Source organism: Panulirus ornatus, chromosome 5, assembly GCF_036320965.1.
Source record: "Panulirus ornatus isolate Po-2019 chromosome 5, ASM3632096v1, whole genome shotgun sequence".
Taxonomy (NCBI): Eukaryota; Metazoa; Arthropoda; class Malacostraca; order Decapoda; family Palinuridae; genus Panulirus; species Panulirus ornatus.
In genome coordinates this window covers 38,136,410-38,160,385 of record NC_092228.1, presented here as the reverse complement: position 1 = coordinate 38,160,385, position 23,976 = coordinate 38,136,410, and the positions used below count along the sequence as shown (strand labels likewise).

At 39.8% G+C, this 23,976-nt stretch overlaps 2 protein-coding genes across 2 annotated transcripts in view; one reads left to right on the top strand and one right to left on the bottom strand.

Moving 5' to 3' along the window:
- The window catches only part of Hacd2 (3-hydroxyacyl-CoA dehydratase 2), a 64,758-nt gene extending 42,320 nt beyond the window's left edge, over window positions 1-22,438 (bottom strand). Inside the window, exons 1-4 of the mRNA XM_071661920.1 lie at window positions 22,233-22,438; window positions 6,923-7,039; window positions 6,684-6,794; window positions 795-915 (exon numbers count right to left, since the gene is read on the bottom strand). Coding sequence (XP_071518021.1) covers window positions 795-915; window positions 6,684-6,794; window positions 6,923-7,039; window positions 22,233-22,322 — 439 coding nt within the window. The 5' untranslated portion in view covers window positions 22,323-22,438. The remainder of the gene's footprint in view (window positions 1-794; window positions 916-6,683; window positions 6,795-6,922; window positions 7,040-22,232) is intronic.
- On the top strand, window positions 15,617-16,579 carry LOC139746942 (uncharacterized). Its single transcript, XM_071658637.1, has one exon. It carries the CDS (start codon window positions 15,617-15,619, stop codon window positions 16,451-16,453), a length of 837 nt encoding a protein of 278 aa, XP_071514738.1. The 3' UTR covers window positions 16,454-16,579.
- Window positions 22,439-23,976: the final 1,538 nt, after the last annotated feature.

Below are 23,976 nucleotides of genomic sequence, written 5' to 3'. Positions count from 1 at the left end.
GGCAAAAATGTGTATAATTGTCCCAGCAATGTTATACAGATGCAAAGTATGGGATATAGATGAGGATACGCAGAGGAGGGTGGATGTGTAAAGAATGAAATGTTTGAGGACATATGGTGTGAGGAGGTTTAATCCAGTAATTGAAAAAAAAAATGGTTAGAAAGAGATGTGGTTGAGAGAGTTACAGGGGGCATGCTGAAATGGTTTGGTCATATGGAGAGACTGAGTGAGGAGAGGTTGAAAAGCATAATATAAATGGAGTGAAGGGGACATGAGGAAGAACGAGACCAAACTGGAGATGGAACGATTTTGAGTGATCAGGGTCTGAACATGCAGGAGGCAGAAAGGCATGCACAGAATATAGTGAACTGGAACAATGTGGTATACAGGTGTTGACATGCTATCAGTGGACTGAATCTGAGCATGTGAAGCAGTAGAAGGAAACCACGCAAAGGTCTGTGGGGCCTGGCTCTGGATAGGAAGCTATGGCTTTGGTGCATTGCATATGACAGCTAGAGAATGAATGTGAGCAAATACAGCCTTTCTTTGTCTGTTCAAGGTGCTACCTCACTAATGTGGGAAACTGCGATCACATATGGAAAATCAAAATCCTAAAGCATATTTTGTGTCTGCATTACCATAACTAAATGCTTCAACAATAAGTCCTCCAAGGAAGTCATCAAAAACTAAGATTCAGCCCCAGAAATCTGTATTACCCCATCTTTCAGTAACATTAGCTGAAACTCTGCTGATTGAGCACTGCATCTCTAATGCACACTGATCTATACACTTACTCTTTGGTGTCCATCCCATTTCCTCTGCTTGCATCTTCTCATACAGTCCTGGATAGTCCTCTGCAATGTCTCGTGACTCATCTGATAAATCTTCTTCATGTGTCCATTTGTCAAAATCAATCTAAGAAAATAAAAAAGAAAATTTATCATAACTCTTTTACTGGTGATGAAAACTGGTTAATCCAAGAGAATGCGACAACACTGGTGGTGACACAGTGAAATGTTCTGAAGAGAAGAGAAGGCTTCAATTGGCCTATATTAGAGTAAATGAGGATATGGGGAAATAAACATTACCAATGATAATGTTAATATAGACAGTTCTTTCCACTTAGAAATTACTCCCAACAAAAGAATATGATTTGAAACTAGACAGGAAATGTGTCAATAGGAGCTTTTGAGGGACATACAGAAATAATTCCTCATTCTCAGAATTATGATCAAGTGAAACAAGCTAAGCAAAGATGAAATGAAGGCAGATAGCTTTAGAAAATTCAAAGGTAATCCCAACAGAAATGTCGTTAACAAGCAGAGTTTCATGAGTGCAAAGTTCTGCCATATGCACAGAGGTAATCATGCAAACATGAATAAACAACTCCCTTCATGTGCTGCATATATGAGTAATCACATAGTTGTCAAATGCTCTCCTAATGCTCAGCATCAATTTGGTCTCCCACTTCTCGTTCCCTCCACCTCTAACACATATATCCTCTTTGTCAATCTTTCCTCACTCACTCTCTCCATGAGACCAAACCATTTCAATACACCCTCTTCTGCTCTCTCAACCACGCTCTTTTTATTACCACACATCTCTCTTACCCTTACATTACTTACTCGATCAAACCACCTCACACCACACATTGTCCTCAAACATCTCATGTCCAGCACATCCACCCTCCTGCGCACAACTCTATCCACAGCCCATGCCTCGCAACCATACAACATTGTTGGAACCACTATTCCTTCAAACATACCCATTTTTGCTTTCTGAGATAATGTTCTCGACTTCCACACATTCTTCAAGGCTCCCAGGATTTTCACCCCCTCCCCCACCCTATGATTCACTTCCGCTTCCATGGTTCCATCCGCTGCCAGATCCACTCCCAGATATCTAAAACACTTAATTCCTCCAGTTTTTCTCCATTCAAACTTACCTCCCAATTGACTTGACCCTCAACCCTACTGTACCTAATAACCTTGCTCTTATTCACATTTACTCTTAACTTTCTTCTTTCACACACTTTACCAAACTCAGTCACCAGCTTCTGCAGTTTCTCACTTGAATCAGCCTTCAGCGCTGTATCATCAGCGAACAACAACTGACTCACTTCCCAAGCTCTCTCATCCACAACAGACTTCATTCTTGCCCCGCTTTCCAAAACTCTTGCATTCACCTCCCTTACAACCCCATCCATAAACAAATTAAACAACCATGGAGACATCACACACCCCTGCCGCAAACCTACATTCACTGAGAACCAATCACTTTCCTCTCTTCCTACACGTACACATGCCTTACATCCTCGATAAAAACTTTTAACTGCTTCTAACAACTTGCCACCCACACCATATATTCTTAATACCTTCCACAGAGCATCTCTATCAACTCTATCATATGCCTTCTCCAGATCCATAAATGCTACATACAAATCCATTTGCTTTTCTAAGTATTTCTCACATACATTCTTCAAAGCAAACACCTGATCCACACATCCTCTACCACTTCTGAAACCACACTGCTCTTCCCCAATCTGATGCTCTGTACACGCCTTCACCCTCTCAATCAATACCCTCCCATATAATTTACCAGGAATACTCAACAAACTTATACCTCTGTAATTTGAGCACTCACTCTTATCCCCTTTGCCTTTGTACAATGGCACTATGCATGCATTCCGCCAATCCTCAGGCACCTCACCATGAGTCATACACACATTAAATATCCTTACCAACCAGTCAACAACACAGTCACCCCTTTTTTTAATAAATTCCACAGCAATACCATCCAAACCTGCTGCCTTGCCAGCTTTCATCTTCTGCAAAGCTTTTACTACCTCTTCTCTGTTAACCAAATCATTCTCTGTAACCCTCTCACTTTGCACACCACCTCGACCAAAACACCCTATATCTACCACTCTAACATCTAACACATTCAACAAACCTTCAAAATACTCACTCCATCTCCTTCCCTCATCACCAGTTACTTGTTATCACCTCCCCATTACCTCCCTTCATCAATGCTCCCATTTGTTCTCTTGTCTTACGCACTTTATTTACCTCCTTCCAAAACATCTTTTTATTCTCCCTAAAATTTAATGATACACTCTCACCCAAACTCTCATTTGCCCTCTTTTTCACCTCTTGCACCTTTCTCTTGACCTCCTGCCTCTTTCTTTTATACATCTCCCACTCATTTGCACTATTTCCCTGCAAAACTCGTCCAAATGCCTCTCTCTTCTCTCTCACTAATAATCTTACTTCTTCATCCCACCACTCACTGCCCTTTCTAATCTGCCCACCTCCTACACTTATCATGCCACAAGCATCTTTTGCTCAAGCCATCACTACTTCCCTAAATACACCCCATTCCTCCCCCACTCCCTTTACGTCCTTTGCTCTTACCTTTTTCCATTCTGCACTCAGTCTCTCCTGGTACTTCCTCATACAAGTCTATTTCCCAAGCTCCCTTACTCTCACCACTCTCTTCACCCCAACATTCTCTCCTCTTTTCTGAAAACCTCTACAAATCTTCACCTTCGCCTCCACAAGATAATGATCAGACATCCCTCCAGTTGCACCTCTCAGCACATTAACATCCAAAAGTCTCTCTTTCGTGTGCCTATCAATTAACACATAATCCAATACTCTCTGGCCATCTCTCCTACTTACATATGTATACTTATTATATCTCTCTTTTTAAACCAGGTATTCCCAATCATCAGTCCTTTTTCAGCACATAAATCTACAAGCTCTTCACCATTTCCATTTACAACACAGAACACCCTATGTACACCAATTATTCCCTCAACTGCCACGTTACTCACCTTTGCATTCAAATCACCCATCACTATAACCCAGTCACATGCATCAAAACTACTAAGACACTCACTCAGCTGCTCCCAAAACACTTGCCTTTCATGATCTTTCTTCTCATGCCCAGGTGCATATGCACCAATAATCACCCATCTTTCTCCATCCACTTTCAATTTTACCCATATCAATCTAGACTTTACTTTCTTACACTATATCACATACTCCCACCACTCCTGTTTCCCTTGCTCTTGTCCTCTCACCAACCCCTGACTTTACTCCCCAAACATTCCCAAACTACTCTTCCCCTTTTTATTTTATCTATTATACTTTGTCACTGTCTCCTGCTTTAGCAAGGCAGCACAAGGAAACAGATGAAAGAACGGCCCAACCCACCTACAGACACATGTATATACATACACTTCCACACATGCACGTATACACACCTATACATTTCAATGTATACATATATATACATACACAGACATATACATATATACACATGTACATAATTCATACTTTCTGCCTTTATTCATTCCCATTGCCATCCCGCCACACGTGAAATGACAACCCCCTACCCCTGCAGGTGCGCAAGGTAGCGCAAGAAAAAGACAACAAGGCCACATTTGTTCACACTCAGTCTCTAGCTGTCATGTATAATGCACCCAAACCACAGCGCCCTTTCCACATCCAGGCCTCACAAAACTTTCCATGCTTTACCCCAGATGCTTTCACCCTCCTGCATGTTCAGGCCCCGATCGCTCAAAATCTTTTTTACCTCATCCTTCCACTTCCAATTTGGTCTCCCACTTCTTCTCGTTTCCTCCGCCTCTGACACATATATCCTCTTTGTCAATCTTTCCTCACTCATTCTCTCCATATGACCAAACCATTTCAATACACCCTCTTCTGCTCTCTCAACCAAGCTCTTTTTATTACCACACATCCCACTTACCCTTTCATTACTTAATGATCAAACCACCTCACACCACATACTGTCCTCAAACATCTCATTTCCAACACACCCACCCTCCTCCGCACAACTCTACCTATAGCCCACGCCTCGCAACCATATAACATTTTTGGAACCGCTATTCCTTCAAACTTACCCATTTTAGCTTTCTGAGATAATGTTCTTGACTTCCACACATTTTTCAACGCTCCCAGAACTTTTGTCCCCTCCCCAACCTGTGACTCACTCCCACTTCCATGGTTCCATCTGCTGCCAAATCCACTCCCAGATATCTAAAACACTTCACTTTCTCCAGTTTTTCTCCATTCAAACTTACCTCCTAACTGACTTGTCTATCAACCCTACTGTACCTAATAACCTTGCTCTTATTCACATTTACTCTCAGATTTCTTCTTTCACACTTTACCAAACTCAGTCACCAGCTTCTGCTTCTGCTGAGCTAGGTACCCAGTTTATTGACCAACCCCTAGGGATGGATGTACACCTGGGTCAACTGTGAACCACGTACCACAAACAGGATTCAAAACTATCAACTTGATCCTGGTCAGTCTAGAAATGCTTCATTGTCAGAAACGCTAACTGCCGCACCATAGGACATGAGACATGGTACTTAAAGGAATGATGATTTCTCTATCCCCAAATGATGACTCTGGGATATGAAGTGATTTTGTCCTCTACCTGTATCTGTACCTGTATCATGATCTATCATAAGCTAGTAATGCTGATGCTTAACACTTTTTTTCCTAGAATCCTCCTTGGATGTAATATCCCTCAATCTTGCAGGATTAGCCCACCAGCACCAAAAGATCAGTTAGTAGGTCACTGGTATACTGGCCAAGGCAAGGTAGCTGTCTTAAGGGAGTTCTCAAGGAATGGGCATCAAAGACAGAGATAGATGGATTGGACAAGAAGCAACCTTTAGGGGACGTTTGTGATTGTGGAAGATACTAAAAACTCACAGCTTAAGAGTGACAAACATAAAAGGGCACAGAGATAATTCAAAGAGAAAAGCCTGTAAATTGTTCATATGACTAAATCGGTGCAAATAATGCTAGTCATGGACTTTAAGGAAAATATTTATCAAGTCTATTGTTAAATGTATCTATAGTACTGCTTTCAACCACACTAACTGGTAAATCATTCCATATCTTAACAACCCTATTGAAGCAAAGGTATTGTGCCTCATTCAAGGTATAATGTTGACCCAGAAGTTTGTATCCATTACTATGAGTGAAATAGATGAATTAAAATCTTAAGTACATCTTCATATTGATAATGTCAATGCCTTTGATAATTCTGTGTACCTGTACTAAATTCTCTCTTAACCATCTTTCTAAGCTAAAGAGATTTAGGTCGTTTAGTTGGCTTTCACAGAATTTGTTTCTCAGTCCAAGAATCATCTTTTTAAGTCTATGCTGTACTCTCTACTCTTTTTTTTTCAAGTAGGGAGACCAAAGCTGAACACAGTATAGAAGATGAGAATGCACCAATGAACTGTAAAGATAAAGGATGATTTTCCTAGACTTAAATTTGAAAACCCTACCCATGAATCTAAGAATGTGACATCGAATAATGATTTGGGTATTTCAGGGAAGTTTTGTTTCAAATAGGTGGGTGTATGTTTGGTGGGATTACATATTTGACTGTGTTGGGAAAGCAGCTATTTTGGTGCTTTTTGGGTCATTTTGGTATGCATGTGTTCTGTTGGCTGGGGATGGGTGGAGAGGATCCGTGAGCAAAGGTTGCTGACATATGAAGCAGGAGTATAAGCATTTTATTTTTTCTTGGGTGGTGGTGGTTAGTTATAGAATGGTTTGGATGGGAAGAGCTTACTGCCACTGCAAAGAAGTAGCAGTGACACATGAAATATAGAGTTTATATTTCCTTACTTTGAGCCAGGCAGGTTTTTTGGTGTCTTGAAGCAGTCGTGGCCAAAATTCAACATTAACTTTGATAAGACTAAATTCAACACTGCGGTCAAGCACTCTGTATCTACTGTTCTGAAAGAATATGCAAATCATTTAATAATGGTAAGGATACTTTATAAACAAACCAAAAAATAATTATATCAATTGCACATAATCTTTATAAATAAAAATTTACGAAAGAAAATTAAATGCAGACCTACCTCTGTATCTATTTCTTTTAAAAGTTTAAGATTAAATCCATATTTTTTTTCCCCTTGAGCACCATGGCCAATAGCACAGAAGATCAGGCTCTGTTCCTGCAGATCCACATAGGGTGACTGAAATAAATGAAATAACTATTTAGTCAAAAGAAACAGGGACAGTCATAAAAAAACTGTTAAATAACAAGTTTTATGCAAAAGGAACTAAAATATTTAGGAAATGAAATCAGATAAATATGGATAAGGAGGATTGTAAACACTTTATATCCTAACAGTGCTAACTGGAAACATAAAGATGCATATAAAATACTATGGGTCAGCTCAGGGATTTGAGCAGGGATTAAAGGCAATAGTCTCCACAACTAATGAACTCCACTACCCCTTCTTAGTCTTTAATGCCTCACCCTTAACAGGCCACTTGCAGAGGGCAACTCTAAGGCAGTGTTTGCAGAGGCTCCTACCTAATGTTCCTACTGACTACTTCTATCTAATGCTCCTATTTACAACTTCTACTTAAGGCTCAAGCCTAAATGTTCCTACCCACTACATCTATCTAGTACTACTACCATTCTGTCAAAAGTCTCCAGAACTAATGAACTCCACTGCCCCTTCTTAGCCTTTAATGCCTCACCCTTAACAGGCCACTGACAGAGGGCAACTCTAAGGCAGTGTTTGCAGAGGCTCCTACCTAATGTTCCTTCTTACTACTTTTACCTAATGCTCCTACTTACAACTTCTACTTAATGCTCAAGCTTAAATGTTCCTACCTACTACTTCTATCTATTGCTCCTACCATTTTGTCAAAAGGCAAGGCTAGTGCATAGTGCTCAATTCAAGAAAATAGAGTTACAAAACTGTGTGGGTTCAGTAATGGCAAGTGTTATGTAGGACAGGGAGAGATTGTATGTTTCTGGACAGACTGCCAGACATCCACATGTAGGTGACGCAAAAAGAAAATACAGCTATCTGGGTCAGAGGAGTGCAACTTGACATCCACTGGAGTGCTGGTTCACTACACAGCTGTCACTAACTCTCCCAATACCCAGGTGGGTAGTACTAGTAATATACCTCTGATCACTGGCTTACCAACTACTTCTCTCTTTATTTCATGAACAACATAACAGCTCAACACATTCTCATTTCCTATTCTTTTTCTTCCTTCGTTCATAAAATCTGACAACGCCCCAGACTGAGCTGAAATGGCACTAAAAGTTGAAAAGGACTAGGCAATACCCAGGACCTCCTTCACTGCAAACATGCATCCGAGACTCATCCCCATTTCATAACTACAGCTCCTGGACCTGGATCATTCTTTCTTCATTTCTGCAACAACTGTAGTCTTAATCTAACCTCCCCCATGTATAACAGCAAATATGTACTTCTGATCTTTTCTCTAAAGCTCAACTGTCCAGGGCTGCTTCTCCTCTGCATTATAAGATTTTCATTGAAAATAACGTTGTTTCTACTTCAAGGATGGGTTTTTGTGTCTAATGTGTTACAGAAACACCTACGGCTCAATAGATTTTGTGTCTCCTAAGACTGAGGTCATCTAGCTCAAAATCTTTCTACTCTCCATCATCTTGCTTTTATGTTTCATTTATTTCTCTCCCATTCCCCACAATTCCTCACACTACATACAACTCTTCACCTATTTGACCTCTTGCCACAAAGCACTGTTCTCTTTGCATCCACATGCAGAACTCCTCATTGCAGGGGATTTCAATGCACACCACAAAGACTGGTTGAGATCAAACCAGGGAGATCTTGCTGGAGCTAAGGTCTTTTCTTTTTCCCTTCTTAACCGCTTAATACATCCATACAGATATTTATGGGAGATGAGAGATGCCTCTATACAAATATTTATGCATCGAGTTTAGCACCTCTGTTTCAAGAATGTGCACCGAGTCTGGGTGGTAACTGAGGTGGCAGTGCATGATAATTTCTCCCCAAATTCAGTCATTCTCTTGCCATGCCAATGTTTGTGAGTTTTCTAAATAGGATAATATGTGGCTTTTGACTGGATTAAGAGGACCAAACAGGTGACCCTAAATCATATGATGACATGGTGTAGAGAATGGTTTAATGGATATTGATACTATCAGCATTAAAAGTTGACCAAGATGAAGCAGGACAAGGTTTTTCTTTTAGCAAAAGTGGAGGCAATGTTGCAAGCCCCCACCAGACCTTGACAACCTGGATCTGACTGGTGCAACTGATAATTTTACAAACTTGTACAAGTTTGCAATTAGGAATAAATGAACAATGAATCACAGTGAGTGTAGCAAGAAAAGATTTATAAGGTGAAACAATAATCAGAGATCGAGTTTGCAGTGTAAGTGAAATCAATGATAGAATATGCACAATGCAACTCACTATACACTCAGGCCTTACTCCAATGCTTTCTGCTCATTTTGTCCTGAAACAGCTACAAAAATTTACTCTACTGATTTTTTTAGTGTTAAATGAATATCTTTGATATTGTATGTTTTAAAACATTTTTGAAAAACTTGAAAAAAATGTGAATTTTGGGGACTGGAATGGAAAACTCAGTTACATGTTAAGGGGTTAACGATCTGAAACAAATAATTAAACAAACTACATGAGCTTCCACATGTCATGAATCAAATTTGCATTCTGTTTTTCCTCCAAACCCTCCCACTATTCATACACACTTCTACCCACTGAAGGTCCTCCAACCACAATCTTCTTTCTATTACTTTTAATCGAGCACATCTATCTTTTATCCTCTTGCTCCTCTTGAAAATGCCAACTCTGGCATTTTGGGAGTGCTCAGCAGTCATCCCTCTGGAGTTTCTTTACTGACCTTCCTTTAAATAAGTATTGCCACTCTAATAGCTTTGGATGTTGAATGTTGGTCTTGCAAAGGTAATGTGGTGTTTAGATTAAGATTGTAAGATCATAATTTAGAGCATTGTATTTCATCTTAGGATATTGAATATGACCATAATGGTGATGCATATACATACATGGGAAAATCCAGGGTTAATTAATGTAAAAGTAGGTAATATGAGTTAAGAAGAAAACCAATAGGACTTTGAAATCCTCTCCTATCTTCCACTAAGAGTTGAGATTTATTGCAGAAATATACTAACACCCTAAGGAATGGCTGCTTGTGGGAATGTTGGGGAGTTGCACAGACACCCACTTGGTCTATTTGTATATGCTTGTTGGCATTTGCTTAAGTGCTCAGTCATAGGTGTCTGTCATACTTCACTTAAAATGCTGGAAACAGATAAATCTTGACTGCTATGGGAAGTTTGGCTGTTTTAATTTCATAGGTTGAATTTTCATGTTTCACCTACAGTTACATGAATTAGTAAAATTCTAAATTCACTTTACATTGGATATTGAGTGCTGGTAAAGTGTTTAGAGAATACAATAATAGTTGCTGAGCATACTTAAAGCTTTATAGTTTATTGAACTATATCAAATATGGTAATAGCAGTATACAGGAAAATGTGGAGTTCATTAAAGTAAAAATGTTAACACACTTCTAAAAAATAAATCATCAAAACCTAAGAAAACTAATCTAACCTCTCTATCACTCAAGAAAAATTCTTAATGTCCCACATTCTACCTGATATACACCAGTCACACCCATAACTCAGTGCACTGAAAAACTACTTTGTCAACAAACAAATGACACAGTGAGTGGCCAAGTGATCCCTGGCAGCAAATGAACATAACTTAGAATATTTTTCCCATCATTTTAACAGCTAGATGAGGTCTTTATCATGTCTATATCCATTTCACAGGTAATATGCCTAAGTTTACATTAAACCTCACACTGTTCCAAATATACATACCCCTCACTACTATCACCTCACATGTCCATCATCCCTACAAATTCTCATCTACTGCCCATGCCTTGCATCCATATAATATTATTGGGACTACTATACTTTCAAACATATCCATTTTTGCTACTGCAGAGAAAAACCTCGCACCATATTATATAAGGGAAAAGAACTATTTAATACGAAAAGACTAGGTATTCTCTAATAAAAGCTCTAGATATAACTATTCAATAAGAAAAGAAAAGACTAAGTATTCTCCAATAAATGTTCTAGATATGGGTATTCTTAAATCACAGAGACCAAAATCACTTATATCTTTATACAGATGTAGATGTTGAACATGGAACACCTATCAAAAACAATGATCATCAATTGCCACATGAAGAGTGAAACACTGCAGATTTGTTTATTTGTGGTACTGTATATGTATCAAATTCACTGAGGATAGCACATACCCAAGTATAATACATATACTTATCAGCAACGTTATTCTCAGGATACATTCAATGTAAACCATCACAATATGAGAGTACCAAAGATTGCATAAGTGCTTGTATGGTGGTTGTTTCAAGGTCCTACAAATATTTCTGCACATCACATTAAAGGAAAATATTTTTTGGTAGTGCAAATGACTGGGAGATGTAGAAAAGAAAGAGGCACGAGGTCAAGAGAAAGGTGCAAGAGGTGAAAAAGAGGGCAAATGAGAATTGGGGTGAGAGTATCATTAAATTTTAGGGAGAATAAAAAGATGTTTTGGAAGGAGGTAAATAAAGTGCGTAAGACAAGAGAACAAATGGGAACATCGGTGAAGGGGGCTAATGGGGAGGTAATAACAAGTAGTGGTGAAGTGAGGAGGAGATGGAGTGAGTATTTTGAAGGTTTGTTGAATGTATTTGATGACAGAGTGGCAGATATAGGAAGTTTTGTTCGAGGTGGTGTGTGAAGTGTGAGGGGTCAGGGAGAATGATTTGGTAAACAGAGAAGAGGTAGTGAAAGCTTTGCAGATAATGAAAGCCGGCAAGGTGGTAGGTTTGGATGGTAGTGCAGTGGAATTTATCAAAAAAAGGGGGTGATTGTGTTGTTGACTGGTTGTGAGGATATTCAATGTATGTATGGTTCATAGTGAAGTGCTTGAGGATTGGCGAAATGCATACATAGTGCCATTGTACAAAGGCAAAGGGGCTAAAGGTGAGTGTTCAAATTACAGAGGTATAAGTATGTTGAGTATTCCTGGGAAATTATATGGGAGGGTATTGATTGATAGGGTGAAGGCATGTACAGAGCATCAGACTGGGGAAGAGCAGTGCGGTTTCAGAAGTGGTAGTAGATGTGTGGATCAGGTGTTTACTTTGAAGAATGTATGTGAGATATACTTAGAAAAACAAAAGGATTTGTATGTAGCATTTATGGATCTGAGGAGGGAATATGATAGAGTTGATAGAGATGCTGTGTGGAAGGTATTAAGAGTATATGGTGTGGGAGGTACATTGCTAGAAGCAGTGAAAAATTTTTATCAAGGCTGTAAGGCATGTGTACAAGTAGGAAGAGAGGAAAGTGATTGGTTCCCACTGAATGTCGGTTTGCGGCAGGGGTGTGTGATGTCTCCATGGTTGTTTAATTTGTTTATGGATGGGGTTGTTAGGGAGGTGAATGCAAGAGTTTTGGAGAGAAGGGCAAGTATGCAGTCTGTTGTGGATGAGAGGGCTTGGGAAGTGAGTCCGTTGTTGTTCGCTGATGATACAGCGCTGGTGGCTAATTCGGATGAGAAACTGCAGAAGCTGGTGACTGAGTTTGGTAAAGTGTGTGAGAGAAGAAAGCTGAGAGTAAATGTGAATAAGAGCAAGGTTATCAGGTTCAGTAGTGTTGAGGGACGAGTCAACTGGGATGTAAGTTTGAATGGAGAAAAACTGGAGGAAGTGAAGTTTTTAGATATCCGGGAGTGGATTTAGCAGCGGATGGAACCATGGAAGCAGAAGTGAGTCACAGAGTGGGGGAGGGGGCAAAAATCCTGGGAGCCTTGAAGAATGTGTGGAAGTCGAGAACATTATCTCGGAAAGCAAAAATGGGTATGTTTGAAGGAACAGTGGTTCCAACAATGTTGTACGGTTGCGAGGCATGGGCTATGGATAGAGTTGTGCGCAGGAGGATGGATGTGCTGGAAATGAGATGTTTGAGGACAATGTGTGGTGTGAGGTGGTTTGATCGAGTAAGTAACGTAAGGGTAAGAGAGATGTGTGGAAATAAAAAGAGTGTGGTTGAGAGAGCAGAAGAGGGTGTTTTGAAATGGTTTGGGCACATGGAGAGAATGAATGAGGAAAGATTGACCAAGAGGATATATGTGTCGGAGGTGGAGGGAACGAGGAGAAGTGGGAGACCAAATTGGAGGTGGAAAGATGGAGTGAAAAAGATTTTGTGTGATCGGGGCCTGAACATGCAGGAGGGTGAAAGGAGGGCAAGGAATAGAGTGAATTGGATCGATGTGGTATACCGGGGTTGAGGTGCTGTCAGTGGATTGAATCAGGGCATGTGAAGCGTCTGGGGTAAACCATGGAAAGCTGTGTAGGTATGTATATTTGCGTGTGTGGACGTATGTATATACATGTGTATGGGGGTGGGTTGAGCCATTTCTTTCGTCTGTTTCCTTGCGCTACCTCGCAAACGCGGGAGACAAAATATATATATATATATATATATATATATATATATATATATATATATATATATATATATATATATATGCAATAGAGTGGGAGATGTATAAAAGAAAGAGACAGGAGGTCAAGAGAAAGGTGCAAGAGGTGAAAAAAAGGGCAAATGAGAGTTGGGGTGAGAGAGTATCATTAAATTTTAGGGAGAATAAAAAGATGTTCTGGAAGGAGGTAAATAAAGTGCGTAAGACAAGGGAGCAAATGGGAACTTCAGTGAAGGGCGCAAATGGGGAGGTGATAACAAGTAGTGGTGATGTGAGAAGGAGGTGGAGTGAGTATTTTGAAGGTTTGTTGAATGTGTTTGATGATAGAGTGGCAGATATAGGGTGTTTTGGTCGAGGTGGTGTGCAAAGTGAGAGGGTTAGGGAAAATGATTTGGTAAACAGAGAAGAGGTAGTGAAAGCTTTGCGGAAGATGAAAGCCGGCAAGGCAGCAGGTTTGGATGGTATTGCAGTGGAATTTATTAAAAAAGGGGGTGACTGTATTGTTGACTGGTTGGTAAGGTTATTTAATGTATGTATGACTCATGGTGAGGTGCCTGAGGATTGGCGGAATGCGTGCATAGTGCCATTGTACAAAGGCAAAGGGGATAAGAGTGAGTGCTCAAATTACAGAGGTATAAGTTTGTTGAGTATTCCTGGTAAATTATATGGGAGGGTATTGATTGAGAGGGTGAAGGCATGTACAGAGCATCAGATTGGGGAAGAGCAGTGTGGTTTCAGAAGTGGTAGAGGATGTGTGGATCAGGTGTTTGCTTTGAAGAATGTATGTGAGAAATACTTAGAAAAGCAAATGGATTTGTATGTAGCATTTATGGATCTGGAGAAGGCATATGATAGAGTTGATAGAGATGCTCTGTGGAAGGTATTAAGAATATATGGTGTGGGAGGAAAGTTGTTAGAAGCAGTGAAAAGTTTTGATCGAGGATGTAAGGCATGTGTACGTGTAGGAAGAGAGGAAAGTGATTGGTTCTCAGTGAATGTAGGTTTGCGGCAGGGGTGTGTGATGTCTCCATGGTTGTTTAATTTGTTTATGGATGGGGTTGTTAGGGAGGTAAATGCAAGAGTTTTGGAAAGAGGGGCAAGTATGAAGTCTGTTGGGGATGAGAGAGCTTGGGAAGTGAGTCAGTTGTTGTTCGCTGATGATACAGCGCTGGTGGCTGATTCATGTGAGAAACTGCAGAAGCTGGTGACTGAGTTTGGTAAAGTGTGTGGAAGAAGAAAGTTAAGAGTAAATGTGAATAAGAGCAAGGTTATTAGGTACAGTAGGGTTGAGGGTCAAGTCAATTGGGAGGTGAGTTTGAATGGAGAAAAACTGGAGGAAGTGAAGTGTTTTAGATATCTGGGAGTGGATCTGGCAGCGGATGGAACCATGGAAGCGGAAGTGGATCATAGGGTGGGGGAGGGGGCGAAAATTCTGGGGGCCTTGAAGAATGTGTGGAAGTCGAGAACATTATCTCGGAAAGCAAAAATGGGTATGTTTGAAGGAATAGTGGTTCCAACAATGTTGTATGGTTGCGAGGCGTGGGCTATGGATAGAGTTGTGCGCAGGAGGATGGATGTGCTGGAAATGAGATATTTGAGGACAATGTGTGGTGTGAGGTGGTTTGATCGAGTGAGTAACGTAAGGGTAAGAGAGATGTGTGGAAATAAAAAGAGCGTGGTTGAGAGAGCAGAAGAGGGTGTTTTGAAGTGGCTTGGGCACATGGAGAGGATGAGTGAGGAAAGATTGACCAAGAGGATATATGTGTCGGAGGTGGAGGGAACAAGGAGAAGAGGAAGACCAAATTGGAGGTGGAAAGATGGAGTGAAAAAGATTTTGTGTGATCGGGGCCTGAACATGCAGGAGGGTGAAAGGAGGGCAAGGAATAGAGTGAATTGGAGCGATGTGGTATACCGGGGTTGACGTGCTGTCAGTGGATTGAATCAAGGCATGTGAAGCGTCTGGGGTAAGCCATGGAAAGCTGTGTAGGTATGTATATTTGCGTGTGTGGACGTATGTATATACATGTGTATGGGGGGGGTTGGGCCATTTCTTTCGTCTGTTTCCTTGTGCTACCTCGCAAACGTGGGAGACAGCGACAAAGTATAATAAATATATAAATAAATATATATATATATATATATATATATATATATATATATATATATATATATATATATATACATATGTATACATATATATATTCAGAATTGAGTAACTTACAAGAAGCCCTTCAAGTAGTGGAAGCCCAGAAAATGTCCCTAGAGCAGGAACTTGCATCAACAGCAGTAGCTACAGAACATGCAAGGAAGGAAGTAGTGGAATCTGTCTCTCATGTCCTGGAAAATGAGTTTCAGTGTCCCATCTGCAATGAACTCTTTATCACTGCTGTGATGTTGAGCTGCAGCCATACATTCTGTAGATACTGCATTGACCGGTGGAAGAAGAACAAGAAGGACTGTCCAAGCTGTCGCAAACCCATATCATCTGAGACGAGATCTCTTGTCATAGATAACTTTATTGAAAAGCTTATACCCACTTTATCAGATGAAATGAAGAAGAGAAGAGCAGAAATTGTTACAGAGAGAAAAGCTGAAATGGAAGCTGCTGCTTTAGCACAGGCTCAAGCAGCAGTAGAAGCTGCACACAGAGGAAGAAGAGGAAGACGAGGGTATCAGGGCAGAAGAGGCTTGAGGCAAAGACATGAGCGATCACAGACTGGACGGAATAGGACTTGGGGATATGAATATCAAGCTCCTCCCCATGCTGGAAACCCTCAACACCAGAGAGTTGATCATCAGTACCTAGGCACTAATAATCTGGCCTCTGCCTTCCATACAAGTGAAACTGAGAACACAGAAATAATTACACTGAGCAGCAACACTGAAACCACTGATACAACCATGAATTCAGATTCTTCTTCAGTGTCTGGGGAGGACGATGCTTTCTATCTGGGTTATGGGCGTTGTTTCAGTTGTGGTCGCCGTGGTCACTGGGCTAGTGGCTGCCCAGACAGATGGTAATAGCTTTGATACTTAAACTCCAGTCGTCATAAATGGTGACGCTAATACACTTTTTTCTTTTTTACTGTGCTACACTGTGAACATTATATATATATATATATATATATATATATATATATATATATATATATATATATATATATACATATATATATATATATATTATCCCTGGGGATAGGGGAGAAAGAATACTTCCCACGTATTGCCTGCGTGTCGTAGAAGGCGACTAAAAGGGGAGGGAGCGGGTGGCTGGAAATCCTCCCCTTTCTTGTTTTTTTTTTTAATTTTCCAAAAGAAGGAACAGAGAAGGGGGTCAGGTGAGGATATTCCCTCTAAGGCCCAGTTCTCTGTTCTTAACGCTACCTCGCTAACGCGGGAAATGGCAAATAGTATGAAAAAAATATATATATATATATATATATATATATATATATATATATATATATATATATATATATATATATATATATATATATATAATGAAATTGAGTGGGAGATGTATAAAAGAAAGAGACAGGAGGTCAAGAGAAAGGTGCAAGAGGTGAAAAAAAGGGCAAATGAGACTTGGGGTGAGAGAGTATCATTAAATTTTAGGGAGAATAAAAAGATGTTCTGGAAGGAGGTAAATAAAGTGCATAAGACAAGGGAGCAAATGGGAACTTCAGTGAAGGGCGCAAATGGGGAGGTGATAATAAGTAGTGGTGATGTGAGAAGGAGATGGAGTGAGTATTTTGAAGGTTTGTTGAATGTGTTTGATGATAGAGTGGCAGATATAGGGTGTTTTGGTCGAGGTGGTGTGCAAAGTGCGAGGGTTAGGGAAAATGAGTTGGTAAACAGAGAAGAGGTAGTAAAAGCTTTGCGGAAGATGAAAGCCGGCAAGGCAGCAGGTTTGGATGGTATTGCAGTGGAATTTATTAAAAAAGGGGGTGACTGTATTGTTGACTGGTTGGTAAGGTTATTTAATGTATGTATGACTCATGGTGAGGTGCCTGAGGATTGGCGGAATGCGTGCATAGTGCCATTGTACAAAGGCAAAGGGGATAAGAGTGAGTGCTCAAATTACAGAGGTATAAGTTTCTTGAGTATTCCTGGCAAATTATATGGGAGGGTATTGATTGAGAGGGTGAAGGCATGTACAGAGCATCAGATTGGGGAAGAGCAGTGTGGTTTCAGAAGTGGTAGAGGATGTGTGGATCAGGTGTTTGCTTTGAAGAATGTATGTGAGAAATACTTAGAAAAGCAAATGGATTTGTATGTAGCATTTATGGATCTGGAGAAGGCATATGATAGAGTTGATAGAGATGCTCTGTGGAAGGTATTAAGAATATATGGTGTGGGAGGCAAGTTGTTCGAAGCAGTGAAAAGTTTTTATCGAGGATGTAAGGCATGTGTACGTGTAGGAAGAGAGGAAAGTGATTGGTTCTCAGTGAATGTAGGTTTGCGGCAGGGGTGTGTGATGTCTCCATGGTTGTTTAATTTGTTTATGGATGGGGTTGTTAGGGAGGTGAATGCAAGAGTTTTGGAAAGAGGGGCAAGTATGAAGTCTGTTGGGGATGAGAGAGCTTGGGAAGTGAGTCAGTTGTTGTTCACTGATGATACAGCGCTGGTGGCTGATTCATGTGAGAAACTGCAGAAGCTGGTGACTGAGTTTGGTAAAGTGTGTGAAAGAAGAAAGTTAAGAGTAAATGTGAATAAGAGCAAGGTTATTAGGTACAGTAGGGTTGAGGGTCAATTCAATTGGGAGGTGAGTTTGAATGGAGAAAAACTGGAGGAAGTGAAGTGTTTTAGATATCTGGGAGTGGATCTGGCAGCGGATGGAACCATGGAAGCGGAAGTGGATCATAGGGTGGGGGAGGGGGCGAAAATTCTGGGAGCCTTGAAGAATGTGTGGAAGTCGAGAACATTATCTCGGAAAGCAAAAATGGGTATGTTTGAAGGAATAGTGGTTCCAACAATGTTGTATGGTTGCGAGGCGTGGGCTATGGATAGAGTTGTGCGCAGGAGGATGGATGTGCTGGAAATGAGATGTTTGAGGACAATGTGTGGTGTGAGGTGGTTTGATCGAGTAAGTAACGTAAGGGTAAGAGAGATGTGTGGAAATAAAAAGAGCGTGGTTGAGAGAGCAGAAGAGGGTGTTTTGAAGTGGTTTGGTCACATGGAGAGAATGAGTGAGGAAAGATTGACCAAGAGGATATATGTGTCGGAGGTGGAGGGAACGAGGAGAAGAGGGAGACCAAATTGGAGGTGGAAAGATGGAGTGAAAAGATTTTGTGTGATCGGGGCCTGAACATGCAGGAGGGTGAAAGGAGGGCAAAGAATAGAGTGAATTGGAGCGATGTGGTATACCGGGGTTGACGTGCTGTCAGTGGATTGAATCAAGGCATGTGTATGGGGGTGGGTTGGGCCATTTCTTTCGTCTGTTTCCTTGCGCTACCTCGCAAACGCGGGAGACAGCGATAAAGCAAAAAAAAAAAAAAAAAAAAAAAAAAAAAAAAAGAAATACATAAAATTTTTTGGTAGCCTCAAGACAAATTCAAATTTTGCAATTGAGGGTTCAGGTGATTGGTAGGACTTATAAAAATGATGCAGACAAAGGGTTAAATGTATCAAACAAAATTTCGGTGACTAATGAAATTTCTTGTATTTGCATTTTTGCAGTTAATCTATTGTCTTCCCTCTAAACATTTTTGCAAATACAATGTTTCATAGAAATATCAACTTCAGCTGCACCAAGTCCTCTGGGGTCATAGGAGAACTCATACCCATGGCCATCTTGAAAATAACAGAACATGAATGGGTTAAAACAGTCAAAAGCAATCAACTTTACCTAACCCCCAACCAGGAGGCTCTGCCACCCAGCCCCACAACCCTAGCCTACCTTAATAAGACCCAGAGATGATGCCAGGGAAAATGACATCAATAATAAACTTTTAAGGGAAAATGAGATTCGACACTGGTGCTAACTCATTGGCAACATAACTCATTAAGTCTAATACTCCAAATCACACTCTACTACTCTTATTCTGTTAATCTGAACATTTCATTTCCAGTGTAAAATCTCTCAGTATCCAAAGCCATTAGAGTGGTTGAGCTATGCTGATAAATTACTGATAATCAGCCCCAATTTTCCCGGATTTTCATAACCCCCCCAATCACATTTATCAAAAGATAAGAAATCAATGCTCCAAATTAAGTGAGAATGGTTTAAAAAACTTTGGTTAAAACACTACAACTCCACATTGAAATTAGCATGGTTAAATGGCTACTGGAGTTTATGGTCCTTTACATAGGTAGTTCATTGTGATAACAAATATATTTCCAGAGTGTGTCTCTACATTCTTTTGTGCAGAACAATATTCAATAAGCTGACAGTAATATACCTAAGAAACTGTGAGGTTAATTAGTGTAAAAGTAGGCATAACAATAAACATAAAAATTCGAAAGAAGCTATGAAAACCTCACCTAACTGCCCAGTAGCCACGATCCAAGTGTATGACAGTCAATTCATAATGCAGCATTCACACTCTTGAAAAAGCTTTGTCAACATGGCACCCGATATCAATAGACGATACAGCTAGCAGCCATATGATCCCCAACAGGAGACTAATGTAATAGTGGTATATTTCTACTATCATTCTAGCTATCAGTTAAGGTTTTCATATGTTCTGTTGACACTGTATGATTGTATTACCAACTTTTACATAAATCAACCCTACATTTTCCTTGATGGTCAAATACATATCGCCTCATTTTACACGTTCAATAACATGTAATGGTCTAAATCCAGCTAGTGTGAATGTTACTGCATTCTCTAAACACTACACTATTAGCAATGCAAAAAACAATCAGTCATTAATCAAAACTAACTGCAATTCAGAACTATTCTAGAAAATTATCAATCACCTCTGCTACAGCTATGTCAAAGAGATCAACGAAAATGCATTCTTTCTAAATTCATGTTACTTTAGCAAAGGTCAAATGCATTGCTTTTGGCTTTGGTTATTCAATGATTTTGTTCTACTATGCTAGTTTAGCCTTCAGGGAAAACAGTCACAACTGCAGAGTAAATCTTTACATCTCAGTAAATGATATAATTTGATGGTTATGAGGGATATGTGTATTAGGAAAGTGTGGAATTATCTAATGGAAAAGTAAGAAATACACTTGCAAAAATTCAACAGAATCTATAAAAAGCTCACCTAGTAGCCGAAATGATAGTAGATATATATCAACGATAAATTGTTCAACTGCTGAGGATTGCGTGACCACTTGCTGTAACATCTTGGTTTGAGAAAACCCAGATATGTGCTGAAATATGCTAAAATACAACAGAATTACAGTACATGCCATTTGCATTGCTGAAGTTGTAAGCTTGCAGAACTTAGTGTAAAAAATGAGATTCTTAAGTAATGGAAAAAAAAAGGAATTATTTTGCATTACTGCTCTCAACAGATCAGTCTCCCTAAACACCAAATTCAGTGTATATACTACAATAGGTAAATGAAAAATATTTCTCTCTTAAGAAACAAGAAGATCACATAAGGCCAGTAAAACAAGTATCTCCCTAAACAACAAAATCCATCTAAATCCATGAAGATTGCAGTTTAGTTGGTGCAATATGTACACCTGTAATACCATACTAGATCCATACGAGGTTTTTGTTTTTTTGTATGTTTTCATGATTTTGTTTTGTGGTCTATATTTCAATAATGCAATGCCAAACTTCCTACCGTGCAGTGTTAAGCACCACACAACCTAACCAAACCAACCTAATTGAATCAACAAAACCTAACCTAAACCAACTAACATAAAACTAAGTTAATTTGTCTCCTGGGTTTCTTACAATTTCATAAGTGTATTTCAGAAACCCTACTGCAACAATCTAAGATTTTTTTGGTTAGCAAAGCCAATAAAACAATCAGAAACAAGTGATAAAAGTCTTACCTAACTGAGAGAAATAAATTTGTGGTGGGAGCAAATATCTAAGATAATGGGGAGTGCTACTTAGTCTAGTGAGGTTCCCCCTCTGATGTTGTCATCTTGTTTACTTAGCGTTGTGATTCACTTGCTTCCTTTTTGCATTACCATAAATTCTATCTTATTCCACATCTCCATTGTCTTTGAAGATGTTTATAGTCATGGTAAAGTTTGATGTGGTACATCTATATGTGTATATTTACATGTATTAGTTTGTTATTAATATGTGTCTGCCCATCCTTAGGATTACTATAATAGTAATTAGGCGATAATAAAACAATGATTGATGGCTTGTTTCACATCCAGTGCTATCTGTCTGTAATCAGTCATGATCGTGACTACTACAATTCCACTAGGACATCAGATATTAAGATCAGTATTCTTGGTCAGTAGGTAATTTAAACCTTTCACAGTCTTTTGATTTTAACATGTGTATTATTTACTTTAAACTTGTGCAACTCCACATTTTCCCTCATACACTATTATAACTTTATACAAAATTGCTAAATAAAACCTAAAAATGTATTGTTCAAATTCATGTTATGCAAATGTTATTTTATCCTCTAAACATTGCACTGTCATTATGGAAAAAAATATTCAATACCTTAGGCAAATAACGATGAGGAGCTAAATATGATACACTTTTCCCCTTACATCTCTGCTACCCCCAAAACATACGTACCACTTCAAATATGGGGCAATAAATACAATGAAATATAGAAATTCAGTTCCCAAATAATCCTAGTTCAGCACAATTGTGGCAGTATGTTGCTATTTTAAGTAATCTCCGAACGAGACTCACCTGAACATTTCTGAGCTCAATTCTTAGTGTTATGGATAAATCAGTCTGAGCCCAGTACACAAAGGGGCTCAAATGACTCTCCTCCTCCATATCCACTTCACAGATATGACTGAAAAATAATCACTAAATTCAAATACAATCTGCAAGGTTACAGGAATCCCATTCGTCAATAGTTTGTTTATTATTTGCCTTTCAGCTGGCCACTGGACAAGGATGATAAACTAAGAAAAGTAAGTTATACAAGAATTATATTAATACGTTTATTATCAGATGCCAGGGGGCGCTGCTAGCAACGTTAGGCAGCCCTAACTTCATATGACAACCATAGAAAATGGCAAAGTTTTCTCTGTATTGTTGACTGGTTGGTAAGGTTATTTAATGTATGTATGACTCATGGTGAGGTGCCTGAGGATTGGCGGAATGCGTGCATAGTGCCATTGTACAAAGGCAAAGGGGATAAGAGTGAGTGCTCAAATTACAGATGTATAAGTTTGTTGAGTATTCCTGGTAAATTATATGGGAGGGTATTGATTGAGAGGGTGAAGGCATGTACAGAGCATCAGATTGGGGAAGAGCAGTGTGGTTTCAGAAGTGGTAGAGGATGTGTGGATCAGGTGTTTGCTTTGAAGAATATATGTGAGAAATACTTAGAAAAGCAAATGGATTTGTATGTAGCATTTATGGATCTGGAGAAGGCATATGATAGACTTGATAGAGATGCTCTGTGGAAGGTATTAAGAATATATGGTGTGGGAGGAAAGTTGTTAGAAGCAGTGAAAAGTTTTTATCGAGGATGTAAGGCATTTGTACGTGTAGGAAGAGAGGAAAGTGATTGGTTCTCAGTGAATGTAGGTTTGCGGCAGGGGTGTGTGATGTCTCCATGGTTGTTTAATTTGTTTATGGATGGGGTTGTTAGGGAGGTAAATGCAAGAGTTTTGGAAAGAGGGGCAAGTATGAAGTCTGTTGGGGATGAGAGAGCTTGGGAAGTGAGTCAGTTGTTGTTCGCTGATGATACAGCGCTGGTGGCTGATTCATGTGAGAAACTGCAGAAGCTGGTGACTGAGTTTGGTAAAGTGTGTGGAAGAAGAAAGTTAAGAGTAAATGTGAATAAGAGCAAGGTTATTAGGTACAGTAGGGTTGAGGGTCAAGTCAATTGGGAGGTGAGTTTGAATGGAGAAAAACTGGAGGAAGTGAAGTGTTTTAGATATCTGGGAGTGGATCTGGCAGCGGATGGAACCATGGAAGCGGAAGTGGATCATAGGGTGGGGGAGGGGGCGAAAATTCAGGGGGCCTTGAAGAATGTGTGGAAGTCGAGAACATTATCTCGGAAAGCAAAAATGGGTATGTTTGAAGGAATAGTGGTTCCAACAATGTTGTATGGTTGCGAGGCGTGGGCCATGGATAGAGTTGTGCGCAGGAGGATGGATGTGCTGGAAATGAGATGTTTGAGGACAATGTGTGGTGTGAGGTGGTTTGATCGAGTGAGTAACGTAAGGGTAAGAGAGATGTGTGGAAATAAAAAGAGCGTGGTTGAGAGAGCAGAAGAGGGTGTTTTGAAGTGGTTTGGGCACATGGAGAGAATGAGTGAGGAAAGATTGACCAAGAGGATATATGTGTCGGAGGTGGAGGGAACGAGGAGAAGAGGGAGACCAAATTGGAGGTGGAAAGATGGAGTGAAAAAGATTTTGTGTGATCGGGGCCTGAACATGCAGGAGGGTGAAAGGAGGGCAAGGAATAGAGTGAA